Below are 16,741 nucleotides of genomic sequence, written 5' to 3'. Positions count from 1 at the left end.
GAAAACACGAGTTACAAACTGTGTAACACTTGGATGTCATTAGCGTCTCCACCTCCACGCATTCCAAACTTTGATAGAACAGACTCCTCTCTGACTAGAATGCTTCCCTGCATGTGTTTCCAAACAAGAAATACCTTCCCACCTAACACTGATACATTTAAAACCATTAGAAGCTCTGGTCTTAAAAAGTGGATTAATAAATACTATCTCTGAAAAAAACTTTCAAGAGATATCCTATTTTAATTGTTAATTTAATTTGACTGCATTGATCTCAGAGAGAATGACAGTTACCAAAATTATCAAATAAATCCTTACCTATCCAATTCATTAAATATTTATGGTATATGGATCTTCCTCAAGGCCTTAAGTTGGACACTGAGAGGGCGAAACAATGGCTGAAGTGTCCATTCTAATTTTCAGGCTCTTGTCTTATGTGACAATAGATTTAACCATACAATTTTCTCAAAATGAAGTTATTCCACCAAGAAAAATACAAAGACGATTTTTAATAATTAGCTTTACATTTAGAAGATGAGAGAGATCTGAACCAAATCATTGAAATTAAGAAACCCAAGGACACTTTCTCAGAAAATAGCAAAAATGTAACAAATATTCAAGTCAAGCATGTTTACTGAGTTAATGATAGGGCCACTCCATAATGGAAAAGCAAAAGAAACAGACACCCATCTTCCTCCATCAAATGCAAACAAAAACCTCTCCAGACAGAAAAGGTTAAAATTAGTACCAAATGGCATCTTATTAAATCATGTAAGAGACTTAGTACAATTGAGTAATGAGATTTGCCAGGAAAATGCATTGGATGGCTTACGCATTTATGTGAGACTCGGTTCATTTTTTTCACTAGTGACAGAAAAAAACAACACACATAGGATAGCTCCCTGCTCTGCTAAAACACAGGGCAAATGTAGGAACCTGTTCACCAGCTCAGGGCAGTTCTGCTGCGATGGTATTGTGTAACCTGACAGTCTGAACTGCATTAATGCCACGAGCCGGCCAACACTGCTACACAACATGCCAGTGATCACCCTGGTGGTCATTAACATTATTAGGTGAATATATTACATGAAATAATGCCTTAAATAGCTGTTTATAGCCTGAAGAATTCCTCACTGAGACTCTAGGTTACTTTGGTCAGAGACGTAGACACAGTATTCTGTCTTAATCCCTGTGTGTTTCATGTAGTACACTCTATCACAGTACTCACAGTGAGAGTTTGAGAAAAAAAAGCACATTAAAGGAAATACATAGTCTTGATTAATAAGAAAAATACAAAAACTATAAGAACTTCTTGTTTAGGAATTATACCATTTTCAAAGTGAATTTAATGTTTCTAGCAAACACTATTTAAAATGTGGTAAGATCAGCCAAAGGCCACAACAATCTTTTAGTGCAGTCTGAGGTTTGTAAGGATGACCATATATGGTCATGAAGGGTGAGGCAGGTGTACTTTGTGGTGTTATTAATATACACCCAACAATGTTTACCAATTGGACACGTGTTGATGTAAATCCAGGAGTGATGAGCTATGTTAGTTAGTCCAGATTCCTGATTTTCTCTGTGGTGCCAAAGCTTCTGGGAAAGTGGGATTCATAAAGCTGAAAGTCTAGAAAAGCTGCTAGTAGGACTGTCTGAGTTCTGTTTTGTTTGCTGCCTTCCTGCTCCTGGTTGGGCTGACCCGCTGATGGCTGTTAATAGAAAGATGCTCTCACTCTGCGGCCCTTCAAGGGCTGTGGTGGACGATGATTGCTTAACAGAAAAGCTGCCGTCTCGCCCTCGGCTGTACACAAGAGGCTACGGAATCTGGCCAGCTGTTGAAAATCAGAACAAAATTAATTTCACCATAGAAAGTCAGACTGATCTTATGAGCTGTGTATAAAAGATAACAAGAGTTATAATCTTTCCTCTGCCAGAATCTAAAAGTATTGCAATGTGAAATTTCTAAGTTACAGGTCACAGATCATAAAGAATTGTTCTGCTAGGTTCTCTTTGTTATATAAACAATGTGACTCCAAAATTAAGACTATAAACATCCTTCTCTTGAGGATCAAAGTTGTAAAAGTAGAATGTGCTCTAAATAGTGCACACTGGTAATCACAGAACAGTTTTCCATATGTCCCCTCTCTAGTCTACAACACACATCTGACATATTTTATTACAAAAATGTGCTCAAACATTTGATGTTTGAAATCTGGTTTTTCCACATAACACACGCTAAAAGCATTTTTACATATCAATAGACATTTTACACACTACTTGTAATTGCTCCAGAGCTCTATACATACATTGTTATAAATGTGATTTATGAAATTCCAATAATCTGTGGAAGCTTAATATTGTTTACTAAGATTTAGCAAAGTTCTATAGTGATAGAAATAAAGACTGGATAACTTACCTGGGTACTCCTAACCTCATGCTTTACAAAAAGAAATTGCTTAATAGAACTAGGTTTGCCATTTGTTTTGATCTTTGCTGTGTTTTGATGAAGACAAATTAGTAAACTTTTAGACTGAGAGCCTCTAGTCTCTGTGCAGTTTTAGACCCTTAACCTCAGAACCACATCAGTTAGGCTTTCATCCTCTTCATTTCTTGTGCAGTATCTACTAGGAGGGAGGCAGATGTAGATGTAACGGTCTTATTAAATAAGAAACACAGAGCCAAATGCAGAGTTAAAAGCTCAAGAGGTCAGAGAGCAGTAGCTAAAACCTGAGACTTAAAACTGCCTTCTTACCCTTCACTGCTGTCCTTCCCCTGAGAAAGAGGCCTACTTTCTGTGTGTCTGTCTTTTTATTGACTTTCTGTTCTGCCTTCTTATTGGTTGTAGACCCAACCACATGACCTCCTCGTCACTGCCTGTCTATGCAGACCTCCAGGTCTCTATGGTTGGTATTGAGATTAAAGGTGTATGTCTCCATGCTGGCTGTATCCTTGAACACACAGAGATCTGCCTGTCATGTGATTGGGATTAAAGGTGTGCGCCACCACCGCCCAGCTTCTGCTATGGCTTGCTATTAGCTCTGACCCCCAATCACCTTTATTTATTAACATACAAATAAAATCACATTTCAACACAAATAAAATATCACCATAGGCAGAGGAGAAAGAGACTCTCACCATCAACACAGTAGTTTATGACCATGGTCTATGGAAGCAGAATCATTCACTTATAAGTAGATCTGTGTCTTCACAAATGGTATTTTGTCATGTCTTTTTAAGGAGCCCAGACATGGGAATGAGGAGACAAATGATTACAACTTATAAATAGTTGTTTGTATTAGAGTAGATCGTTCTAGTTGAAACAGATAAGACTTACGAGAAAGAATCACTGATGAAATTCAGTGACAGGCTAATCTAACCCTGGTCATAACTCCAGTCAAGATGATGGTGTTGGAAATGCAGTTCAATCTATGAGCCTTCCAGGACAACACACCTCCGTAGTGACATTACTGGTGGCTTATCCAGTTCCTCTGGAAGCTCGCTACGGATCCCTATCTCTGCATCCCTTTCACCTCACCAGTGTAAGGACTGCCTCTTATCGTAGAACTTTCTTCTGTCAGCTTGCTCATTTGCTAAGAGGCCTAAGCCCATCTCAGTGCTCTCTCTCATCACCTGGCCTGGCTACATAGGACCTGGCAAGCCCTGTGAGGCTGGTTGCTTTTGGCTGCATAGCCTACCTGGCTGGCTCAGATATCTTATCCCCTCACGTAGGCACATGCCCATTCAGGCGGAAACCTTCCCCTCTTTCACCACGGCTGACTCAGCACCCACCCATTCTTGGCAGATACATCCTAAGATAGCCTGGAGGCTGGGGTAGGTGTGACCTGTTTGCCAGTTTCCTGGGCTCCACTGCTAAGATCTTCATTTCCTTAAGTAGCAACCTCAGCAAGATGAAATCCTTTTTTTTTTTTTGAAAACTCCTCTATGTAATTTTATGTCACAGTTGTACTCAGCCAGATCTTTAAGAACTCTCTGCTGCCTGCCAAAGTTGAGTAATAACGAAAATAAGCTCCTTCCTGGAACATAGAGATCCAGACACTGTGCTATGTGCTTTACACTACATTATTTTATTTAATAAGTTATTTGGGGGCAAATAACTTATCAACAATGTACTGTTACTCCATCATAGTAATGGCAATCTCAAGAGGCAGCTGGGATGCTTCAATAAATAAGTTATCGTCAACAAAATCATGACCTACCACAGAAGTAATTGCATTAAAATTTCTTTTTAAAAAAGTGTTTTACTTTAATCTGCTTTCACTTAGCTTTTATTATGGAAACATTAATAAAGTAGCAGAACGCTTCAACTGTCAACATATGTCGGTTCTCAATCCACACTCCTACCCAGTCTCTCTTTGCTCAATTCAGATGACTTTGAGGCAAATATTGGACATTGGGTCAAAAAAACTAGCATTTGGTAAACATTTCAGAAAGTATCTCTATAAGAAGTGGCACTTTAAACACTTTAATAGGCACACGGTGTAAACTTTTCGGCATCATTTCTGAGCCTTAGACTATCACCATCCCACTAACTTTTCTAAATCTTTCTAGATCTGCATCTGCAGGTACCATGCCAAGCCACCTTTGTAAAGGTGGTCTCAGGACACCTAATTGACAAGACTAGGTTCATTCCAAAAAATTCAGACCTGTGGGTCTTACCCTGGACCTCTGAACAAGAATTTCTCATAAGGTCTGAGAGTGCACTTTTCATCAGTTTCTCCAAGGGGATTGCTTGATGCACTCACCATTGATATCTAGAGCACAAAGCTGCCTCCATAGGTTCATTCACTCCTCCTTCCAGAAATGCCCCTCTTTCCTTTACCCCCCACCACAACCATTTGATACCATTTAAGCCTTTAAGCATCCCAATGCCTATTACTCGAGATGTCTCTTGATGTCTACACTGAGAAAGCCTCTGATTCAGATTTCCACCATCCTGTCTCCCTTAGGGTGGTAGTCACAGCCCACTGTGTAATAGTTCTGCACATTTATTTTACCCTGTTAGGTTACAAACTGTCAAGGATGAGGACCTCTTTAATACATTATTTTATTCCCTGAACCATAACTTGCAAAAAAAAAAAAAGTAGCATTTGGTAAACAATATTCCATAGCTTAGTATTTTATTTTCAAAGACACAGAATACAAAATTTTCCTATTAAAAATGGAATGGTTTGGGTTTGTTTCTAGACAGATTTTTCTAAGATCCTGAAGGCAAACACTCAGACACAGCATGGACCACAGCACTGGGAAGAGGCTGACAGTGGAGGATGGAGAAGGCACGCTTGCGTGGAGAAGGGAAGATGAGAGTGCCCCAAGGGATGTTTCTCCAGCTGCAGCTAAAACAGACTGTGAGGTGCACACAGGTGCAGTGGGGCACTTTTCCTGCAGGAAAACGACCAAAGAGAGGAACCCCAAACTCTGCCCAAATCTCTGACTGACCTACTAATCACAGGTGTGTGGGGCAGATTCCAAGCCAACACACCACAGTAGGACCAAGGCTGAGGCACAGGAAGCAATATGAACTTCTGTCCCACCTCAAATAATTACTTGCTAAATGTAAGGGAAAAAAACATTCACCAGAGGAAAGTAACAGAACACAGAGTTTCTACAACTTAACATGTCATACAATGAAGTAAAAAGGTTGCATGGCAGCTGAGTCAGGAGAATATAGCACATTCCCAATGAAAGAATAACTAAACATTGTAACTTAAAAGAATGTTGAAGTAGCATTTGTAACTACTCCAGATTATAGGAAGTCAAATAAAGCACTTTTTTTTTTTTTTTTTTTTTGGTACATGAGAAATCTGGAAAGGAAAAGAGACTCTCAAATAATTAAAAGAGAACCAAAGAGAAATTTTAGATCTAAACTTATGGCTTCAAAACTAAAATTATCCCAATATAGAACTTTCCAGAAAGGCTGACATGATAGGAAATGAATGTGAATACAGACCAATAGAAAACATTTATGGTGGATAACATCTAAGCAACAATACTTAGGTGTGACATCTGACCTCCATATATACTCACTCTCAACACTCATACACAAACATGCATACTTGTAAGAACACATGCACCACACACCACACCACACACACACACACACACACACACACACACACACACACACACCACAAACATACACACACAAACATACACAGAAAATGGCAAGTGATTTACACAGATATTTCACAAAAGAGGATATATGCACAATTAGTGTATATATGAAAAAAATGCTCAGCATCCCTAGTTATCTAATACAGGCAAACTAAAGTCACACACAGCTGTCAGATAGCTAAATTAGGAACACTGACAGTATCAATGCTAGCAGGGAGATGGAGCTACAAGAAATCTCATAAAACACTGGTGGAAGAAGGCAAAGAGGTACTGTCACTTCAGAAAACAATGTGTTGGCATATTATAAAATTAAGCACTTGCGACTTAGTAATTACAGTCATGGGCACTGGTTCAAGACATAAGAAAACGTGTCTATCCAAGTGTGAATGTCAATTACTCCCATATTCAAATGTGAAACAAAGTGTTCATAATAACCCCAATCTTAATGTCCAAATTGCTGAATAGAATTTTTAATGTGGTATGTCTATGTTATAATCAACTTTATTCCAGTAATAAAAAATGAGTGAAATGAATACAGCCTAAAATTATTATGCTAAAAGCCAAACACAAAAATTTATCTACCGACTAGGCCCTGTGACACAGGCCTGTAACTGTAGCTATTTTGGAAGGTGAGGTAGGGTGTTCATAAACTCAAGGCCTGCATAAGCTATAGAGTGAGTCCAAGGTCAGCCTTGGCAACTCAGTGACTTTATCTCAAAATAAAAAGTATACATACAAATAGTATTTACAGACTGATCAGGTTATATTTAGGAGCATATATGTAAATACATATACATATATGCATGTAATACCAATGCAAAAAGAGGCCATGAATTTGAAAGAGAGCAAGGAGGTGTATATGAAAGAGCCTGAAGGGAAGGGAGAAATATCATTATATTATAATCTCAAAAAATTAAAGAAAGAAAAAAAGAGGTGGGGGGGTGAGAATGTAGGTCAGTGGTAGAATTCTGGTCTAACATTTGTGAGGCTTTGGGGTCTCCTCTGTCCCAGCATTTAAAAAAATCAAAACAAAAGTTTTTACTGTTTGATTCAGCTAAACAAAAACTCTAGAAAATGACAAACTCTAGTGATAGCATAACAGTTATTGCTGGGACTATGACAAGAAGGTCTTTGGCCAAAAGGTCTTCCCTGCCTTCATTGTGGTGGCTGTAGTATAATCACCCGAATCAGTAAGCAGACATTTAAATTTGTGACTTTTATAATATGCAAATAATGTCTTAATAACTTTTTTTAGAATAGGATCAAAGCCAAGTATTTTTTACATTGAGTTTTAGCAACTGAGTACCCTAATCAGTTAGGCTACCCCAAAGGGACACGGAAGAAAAAGCCAGCTTCCAAAAAAAAAGAGATTTTTTTTTTTATTTAAAGTACCAAAAGCAGTCTATTACTGCATACAGTTAAACCAAGAAGTTAAAACTCAATAAAGTGACTCTAAGCAAGAAAAATTATCCTAAATTAAAAATAAGAAAATTTAAGAGCTTTAAGAAAATTAAACTTTAATTAAATTAAATTAAATTTTTCTTTAGGTCAAATAATACTTTCACAAGAAATTGTAATAGAAAACCCTAGGGGGCAGGAATATGGTGACAAATTAGGGTGTATGCTTCAAAGCTGATAGCATTAAATGGTGGAGTTGAAAAATGAATACAGACAATATTTTTCTGTGATCTTCAAAAGAAAGAGATTCCAACATTGAGATTAAAAACTATTTGGGGGCTGGGACTACGGCTCAGAAGGTAAAGGCACTTGATACACAAGTACAATGCTGTAAGATCAAGTCCTAGAACTCACAAACAGGGAGAAGGAGAGAATCAACTCCACAGAGTTGACCTTTTACATCCACATGCACACTGCAGCATACATACACCTACATCCACACACACAGACATCACACACACAGAGACCCCCCTACACACACACACACACACACACACACACACACACACACACAATCTCTCTCACAGGATAATAAAAATAAATAAAAATTTTTAGAGAATTAAATGTTTTAAAAAATTATGTTTGCTGAGTAAGTCTTTAAATCAATGATATAAGACATTTTGTCTCTATATAAAAACACTGAGCAACTGAACAATTCTTCCATGCTTTTGCATTTTTATAAGCTTTATATTTTAGGAAAAATTCAGATTTGCAGAACTACTACAAAGAGACTACAAATATTTCCCACATACCCCAGACTCAGCTTCCCTTTTAATTATGCCCTACATTCTATGGTACACTTTCTGTAACTGCTGAGCCAACAGCAGCTTAACATCATTAATTAGTCTCTATTGTACTCAGACTGCCTTTGGTTTTTGCCTATTATTGACTTTTATTTACTTTCTTCTGTTTTTTTCAGCCCTGGGGATTGAACCCAAGGGCTTGCAGGACACTAGACAAGTGCTCTCTACAGAGCCAAATCCCTAGGCACTCCTTTGACATTTCTTGTTAGTTTCTCAATCTCCTTTTGTTTTCAAAAACACTGACATTTTGGAAGGAGTCCTAATTAAGTATTTTATGTTATGGCCCCTTGCAGTGCTTTGTCTTAGAATTTTCTTTCCTTGTGATTAAGTTGAAACTGTATTTTTAAAATATCTTTTTCTTCATTCCTTTATTCTTAATAGTAATTTGAATGGTCATTAAATGTCTCCCTCCATCTGGTTAAGATTGAAATATCTAATAGTGTCCCAGCTGCAGTCAATTTAAGTTAATGTTTCAAAGGAAATTGCCAATCCACAGGAGTTCTAAAATTAAGCTATTCTTTTACATACTCTCATACATGAAAAGTCACATTAACAATTTTAGTTCAATGAGCCTCAAATATAACACAGCAGTGAATCCACAGTAGAGACAATTATAATACCTAACTTTGTAGGGAGTTGCTTTTAGTAAGGTTCATTTTATTCTCAGTAAAGAATTAAATTATATATTTTTATGATGTTCTTGTCAAAATCACTCATAGATTGGAGAAAAAACAATAACACAAAGTTATTTTCCAAGTGTCTTTAAAGAATAAAGATGTCTTGAACTATGTAGGAAAACACTATCCACTTGCCATTAGCCATTTTGAAGTTATAATACTTAAGTTTTTGAAGTTTAGTAAATGAGTAAAAGCAAGCAATTTAGCAGTGAAAGAAAGAATATTAAGCCCATTTATAAGACCACTGAATCAGAAGCAGGTCATTTTTATTTTCTCATTAGATGATGGACAAAATTCATAGGGCTCCTGGATTTTTAATCCAGTCTATTTACTCATCCACATAATGCATATGAGTGCTTTGTCTGCGTGTATGTCTTTGCATCACTCGCATGCCTGACCCCATGAAGGCCAGAGGAGGGTATTGGATTCCCTGGGACTGGAGTTACAGACCCCTGTGAGCTGCCATGTGGGTGCTGCAGCCAGTACTCTTAATTGCTTAGCCATCTCTCCAGTCCCAGGAATCCTGGGTTTTCTCCAAACTTTCATGAAGTATTTTAATAACTATGCACTAAGTTGTTATTTGTCTTTAACCCTAAATACAAAGACAATAAGGGGAAACACTCAATACAATCCTAGTGTTCACCCCAAGGGAAAACTTGTCCTGAGATGACCTTGGAAAGCCAAACCAGACTTAATGTGATGGAGGTGAGGTGGAGAATATATAATCAGGCAGATAGATACACAGGCCTAGAGCAGGAAGGCATATTAACTCACTGCAATAAATAAATAAATAGACCCGTTGCTGTGAAGATTGCAGTACCTAATTTTAAAAAGCTCAACATATGTGAGACAAAATCTGCTAAGAAACGTAATATTCAGGAACATATTTCTAAGGACTTGGGGCATCCTGAGACTTTAGACCTTGTGGCCTACTCTGAGAGCTGAATAAGCATTTCACAGAAAAAACGAAGGTGGAGGGGGGGGGGCGTGCAGCGTGAGTAAGGCCGTTTATTTGATCCCCTATCACTTTGAAAGATAAATAAAAACTTACAAAGAAAAATGCCTGAGTAAATGCTTTACCAAGGAAGGCACAGATGGGAGCAGCCTCTTAGCAATGTTCCCTCAGGCAGCCCACAAAAGTTCTGTCAACAAAAGCCAAGATTCAACTGTCATTATTGCAGTAGAAACACTTGACAGAAGAGCTACCCCCTTGAAGGGGTAAGTATACAGGATTTCCTCTTCTGGAAGCTATCGGGTATTCACGTTTCTCAGGGTGCCATGCCTGACACTGATCTCAATGTTCATTTCTGAATCTGTGGGAGCAGCAATCTAGGGACTGGGGAGAGAGGAAAGGGTTGCCTTTCTTGAGGCACCTCTCTACTAACTGTCCTCTCTGTACGGGACTGTTTCTATGTCAACTGAAACAAACAAACAAACTGAAACAAACAAACAAAAACAAAAATAACAAAAACAATCAGGGCTTCAAAATGATGCTTCACCCTCAAAGAGGCTTAAAGGCAGTGTTTCTCAACCTTCCTAATGCTGTGACCCTTTAATACAGTTCCTCATGTTGCAGTGACCCCCAACCATAAAATTATTTTTGTTGTTACTTCATAACTGTAATTCTGTTCCTATTCATAAATTGTAATGTAAATATCTGATATGCAGAACATCTGATATGTGACCCCTGTGGGGGTCACAACCCACAAGTTAAGAACTGATTAAAGTTTAAGAACATAGCATTTCTGAGTAGTGATTAAAGTATGGACTAAAGAACATTACCAAAACCATGTACTTCAAATGGTGACACATACCTGTAATCCCAGCACCTGGGAGCTGAAGCAGAAAGGTCTTGATTTCAAGGCTAAGCTAGGCTACATAGAAAGATGTGGTGAAGAGAGAGAGAGAGAGGGAGAGAGAGAGAGAGAGAGAGAGAGAGAGAGAGAGAGAGAGAGAGAGGAAGGAGGAGGAGGGGGAGGAGGAAGAGGAGGAGGAATACAAATTTTATCTAACCATTCACCTAATTAATGAAAGAAAACATCAGACTCCAAAATACGGCAGAAATAAAAACAGCATTAAAAAATGATTTAGGGGTTTCCTTTGAAAACATCACAATCAACTTGGAAGAAGAATTATCATACCTGTTGAGAACTGATATTTATAGGTTGTTTTAAAACAATCCACGTGACACTTTCAAGGAGAGGTGGAACTGTCAGAGAACCAGGATATGTCCAATAGTCCCAGGAGGGTGGAAGCAGAGATAATGGGTCAAAGTTTGTGAATCGGGTTTGTTTCCCCTGGAAAAGTAAAGATAATTGATACAGATTACAAATCACACACACACACACACACACACACACACACACACACACACACACACACACACATTCAAATTCTATGTAATTACATACTGTAATCCATTAATATTTTAGTAAAATAAATTTCTGCCTCAATCCAAAAAAGATCAGATAAAGTAGCAAATTCCATGGATTTATCTAAGAAGGATACGAGAGTCAAGCACATACCTATATCCTAGCAGTCAGGAGGTAGAGGCAGGAGGATCATGAATTCTTCAAGTTAAGCCTGGGCTCTAAAAGAAATAACAGTCTAGGATGAAATATGTAGAGAGATCCAGGGTCAAGAAAAACTTTATTTTACATAATTAGTCTTTTAAATAAGGTATAATTTTTGTTTATAAAATTAGAGTATTTAGCCGGGCGGTGGTGGTGCACGCCTTTAATCCCAGCACTCGGGAGGCAGAGCCAGGCAGATCTCTGTGAGTTCGAGGCCAGCCTGGGCTACCAAGTGAGTTCCAGGAAAGGCGCAAAGCTACCCAGAGAAACCCTGTCTCGAAAAACCAAAACCAAAAAAAAAAAAAAAAAAAAAAAAAAATTAGAGTATTAAGAACTTAAATCTGCATAGATTTAGATAATGTCATGCTCTTTACAAGTTTAAAAAGGTAAGAGACAGTAAGTTTTTTCTGCAGTTTTGGTCTGGTAACTTGAAACTTGCTTCAAAGAAAGCAGGATATGCTATGTCTAATGTGTATGATTTCAAAAGATGGTGAAAGAATTCAGGAGAGGAGGAAGCTGTTAGTCATTAACACATAGTAATTAATTTTACCTTTTCCTTAATGGAATCCAAAATGTCAGTGATCTTTTGCAGTTGGGGATTGTGTTCCCCAATCTAAAAATGTAAAATTTCAAAACAGAAATAGTTATAACAGCAAATCAGCACAAGCATCCCATTTCAGTCCCTAATTTTTAATTATTTTCTAAAAGCCAGAGTCAGCTCAAGCCTATGGTGACCATTCTAGAACAAAGGTTCTCTTCTACCTGGCAAGTTGATTATGGCAGAAGAATATGAACAAGTTATTACAGGGATCCTACACTGAACCTACAGTCTGGTTCCAAAGCGGGGAGTACTAGCTTCACATGTTTCAGATGGTTTACAAAAGATTTGTTTTTATTTTTATTTTATTTAATTTACTTATTCTTGAGTGTGTGTGTGTGTATGGGTATCAGCCATGTATATGTGGATGCCCAAGGAGTGTAGAAGAGGGTGTCAGACTCTCTGGAGCTCGAGTTATAGGCCCTGGTAAGCAATCTGACGAGCATCTGAACTCTGGTCCCCTGGAAGAGTGGCAAGCACTCTTAACTGCTGAGCCACAGGTTAGCTTGAGAGAAACCTTGCTTAAGAAAGTGGCTGATAAATAAGCCAGCTATGGCATTTGGATCCAGATCAAGCTGCAATCAAGTCTTAAATAAAATCTTAGATCTCCTACTTGCAGCCTAAAGTTACTTGAAATCCCAGATCAAGGGGCTCTACCCTGAAGAGCATATGCATCCTAAATACAAAGGTATAAAATGTATTCCTTTCACTAATGAGAGTGTTTTCAATTTACCTAAAGGTTTAAAACCCTGTAAGATTCAAGTACCTTTTCTAGCTACACTTGGATCCTGTTGCTACCACCTAGAGTTCATGGAAAAGCCCTGGCTGCTTCCCACATCACTCCCAATATCTGCCCCTCAACCCCACCCAAGCTCCACAAGTTACAACATCACGTAGATAATGAGGCATGGAAACAGAGCACGCCCTAAGGAAAATGTCCCCAGGTGTAATGACAGGACTTGCCTGTTCGCATGAAAATACCAGAAAAGGAGAAGCTTGGGATTTTTTTTTTTTTTTCAAAACAATGAATCAGTATGTTTGAGATGATTTGCCAATGTCGTCAAACAAAGGCCTCAAGAAGCATGAGCTTAAATTTTCTGCTCTTCTAGGTCTCTAAATATTGAAATCAGAAAACCAGAAGAGCCTAGATTTCTTCTTAGATTTCAGCTGGGACTTCTGCTGCTATTCTTACGGATGTATCAGTTGCTACTTCCATATGAATCCTCAACTGGCCGTGTGAAATATAACTAGATACCGTTTCCAAGCTATTATGGAACTTTTTACTGTTCACTTAAAAAGGAAAATACTAAATTTAGAACTAGTTTGCTATTTAAAACTAGTTGAATGGCTGACTATTTAAAATTAAACAGTGGATTCTTACCTGCAGAAATACTCCCAGGACAGCCAGCCCATCTGACTCATGAGCTGCCTCTACAAAGCTGGGGTATTTGTCTGAATTCCAGTGGACAACATGGAGCTGAAAAGAAAGCACACAACATAGTTCAAACATTTGCATAAGAATGTCGGAAAAATGTAAATGCAAATGAAACATTGATATGAATGACTGGCGTTGGGGCCTCAAGTGCGTAAGAATTCTGTGGTAATTTGAATGTAATTGGCCCCCATGAGCCCATATGTCGTGGCACTATTAGGAGGTGTTAGAGTAGGTATGGCCTTGTTGGAGAAAGGTGTCACTGTAGGGATAGGCTTTGAGGTCTCCTATGCTCAAGCTACAACCAGTGAGACAGTTCACTTCCTGTTGCTTGGAGATCAAGATGTAGAACTCTCAGCTCTGTCTCCAGCACCGTGTCCACCTGCACACCACCATGTCCCACCATGATGATAATGGACTAAACCTCTGAAACTGTAAGCTAACCCAATGAAATGTTTTCCTTTGTAAGAGGTGCCGTAGTTTCTTCACCATGGTGCCTCTAGACAGCAACAGAAAACCTAACTAAGACAGAGTCCTTCATGTAGACCCTGACTTTATCCTCTTAATCTACTCATATAAAATGAGACCAGAAGGATTGCAGGCTCCTAGCTATCTCTGATGAACTATTTGAAAGCTCATTTACTATGTCCTGAACATTCTGCCCAGTTTCTCCAGTCCTTCCATATTCCAATATTGTTCTTATGTGAACTAGGGCCTTTAACTCTCACTGAAGTTACTGCAAATGAGCAGGCATGGGTCAGATACCAGCTGCCCATGGGGTTCACTGAGGTGTCTGGGCTCTACAGGTACAAGAAGTCAACTTCCTATAAAGTGGCTGCTGACAATAACAAGGTTGCTTCTGAAACTGACCTGTCATATATTTATTGTTGCAGTCTCACGTTTTTGTGGCTGGGAAATGCAAATTCTCCTTATGATAAACTATTTTAGATCTAGTCATATTTTTATTATTAAATTATTTGTACTGTTAAATGATAGTCACATACATTTGTGGGGTACCAGGTAGTGTTCTGATGTAGGGGTACAATATTCCCATGATCATATTGAACTGACTGACATAGGTAATTTACATCACTACCTTATATAAATATATTCAGATCCTTTGCCAAGAGCAAGTTGTGATGGGGAAAAAGAGGCTTTGGGTCAAAGAATCAGAGGTGGTTGAACATGAAGAGAGGCAGCTAGTGCTAGGAGAAAGAGAGAGAATTTTGAGAACTTAAGACTCTTGAAAAGGCTCTGCTTACTTTACAACTTAAGTCTCATGCAAGCAGACATTTGCAAAACCCAACAAAAACCTACATGTTAGAGCATGTGAGTATCCTGAACACAGAGGAATATGGGAAATTGCAGAATAACCACGCTGATTACCACTTCAGTTCTGCTTCAGAGAAGGACAGAGAAAAGCCAAAGGGCAATATGCCATGCCCAGAAGATTTAGTTCCTATCATAAATGCTGAAGGCCAAGCCATGTTCAGGCAAGGAACTGATGATACCAGAAACCACCTCACATAAGAATCCTTAGGGATCTGCTTGGCAGTTCAGGAAGGGAACACTCATTCAGCCTTCATGCTCACATCACTCTCTCAGCGAACTGTCACAGTGAGAATCTGGCATATTCAAACAAATACTTTCATCCCCATCCTTCAAATGAAACTCCACATCTTATAGGCAACTAATATAAAGAGTTTCTGATTAGATAAGAAGTATCACACATACTCAGCTATAAAACTATAAAGTAGTGCAACAATCATGTGTAATCAAGGGAAACAAAGGGATAGCCAGACAGAAACATACAAAGGTGGATTCTGCACCACATTCCTAGCTGGTGTGAGATAGCAGGGGGAGGAAAGAGCCCTGAAAACACGGGATGATGAAACTAGGCTCACACGGCTCAGGAGAGATAAAGAACGTTCCACCGTGGGGATGGGCTGATGAGGGTGCTAAAGTTGTTTTCAATGGCTCTGTGCCAATTACAACAACTCCTTAAATAGCTTGCTTAGTGAGAAATGGCATCAGAGGGTCAGTAACACAACCAGTTAGAAATGATTGTGTAAACACAAGGAAAGAAATCTTCTATGTAGACATCTTTCTGCTGGCTAAACAACTGTTTGAAATACGATGAGAAACCAGAGCAAGAAAACCTGTTTGTAAAAAAGTCTTCTTCTCCCCCATATGACCTTTCCACACCTTCATGGAGGAACTGGTGTCACCTTTATATATTGGCTTTATGTTTTTGCATTAAAAGTAAACAATTAGCAACTTAATACTTCCTGACTAACAGGAACATCAATGAGAGATGAATGACAGGTAATCAACCCCCACAATAACCAGATTATGATTCTTCCTACAGGGTGTAGTAGCACACACCTTTAATTCCAGCATTTGAGCACCAGCAGAGGCAGGTAGATTTCTGCGAGTCTGAGGCCACCCTAGTCTATACAGTTAGTCCCAGGTCAGACAGAGCTACTCGAGAGACTCTGTTTAAGAACAGCAACAACAGATGGAGATGATAAATTGTATCTGTCCACAAGTATTTACTTTATTCCATGCAAGGGTATCCAGGACCTCTTTCCTTCATATTTGACTTTCTCATCTTCTCTATGGGAGGAGCGTACTTCTCTCTATGTCAATACCAGCACTAAATTCAATAAAGTGAGTAGAAGGGTTAAAAAAAAAAAGAACAGCAACAACAACAAAAAAAAGATTCTTACTTATTGGTAGAATCATTTCTAAATATAGCATTACTTAGCTTTAGTGCTTTTAAGTTGAATGTTTGTAAGATGCAAAATATGCTGCTAACTACTATGAAAAAATCTACCATGAATGTGGAAATCTGATTTATGCTTCTCCTACATTAATGTGAGCTTTCATCTGTCCTAAGAGCATTCCCCTGGCTTTTTGGTCTGTGGCAAAGTAGCATATCTCACCTGGAGTGCCTGACAAAGTAAACCTGGTCACCTCATCACCAGGAAGCCAAAAAAGTCAAGGGAAGGGGCAAAGTCCCACTACCCCCTCAAAGGCACACTGATAATAACCCAAGGACTTCCTTGGAA

At 38.6% G+C, this 16,741-nt stretch overlaps 1 protein-coding gene across 2 annotated transcripts in view; it reads right to left on the bottom strand.

Annotated features, from left to right (window-relative positions):
* Positions 1-468: 468 nt before the first annotated feature.
* The window catches only part of Ca13 (carbonic anhydrase 13), a 29,617-nt gene continuing 13,344 nt past the window's right edge, over positions 469-16,741 (bottom strand). For both annotated transcript variants that reach the window (XM_028885149.2, XM_037202365.1), the window contains 4 exons: positions 13,620-13,715; positions 12,191-12,253; positions 11,209-11,364; positions 469-1,829 (listed from right to left, as the gene is read on the bottom strand). In XM_028885149.2, coding sequence (XP_028740982.1) covers positions 1,710-1,829; positions 11,209-11,364; positions 12,191-12,253; positions 13,620-13,715 — 435 coding nt within the window. In that variant the 3' untranslated portion in view covers positions 469-1,709. The remainder of the gene's footprint in view (positions 1,830-11,208; positions 11,365-12,190; positions 12,254-13,619; positions 13,716-16,741) is intronic.

Source organism: Peromyscus leucopus, chromosome 2 (assembly GCF_004664715.2).
Source record: "Peromyscus leucopus breed LL Stock chromosome 2, UCI_PerLeu_2.1, whole genome shotgun sequence".
NCBI classification, from domain to species: Eukaryota; Metazoa; Chordata; class Mammalia; order Rodentia; family Cricetidae; genus Peromyscus; species Peromyscus leucopus.
Note: the sequence above shows the minus strand (reverse complement) of the source record. Positions and strands in the feature narration are given on the sequence as shown.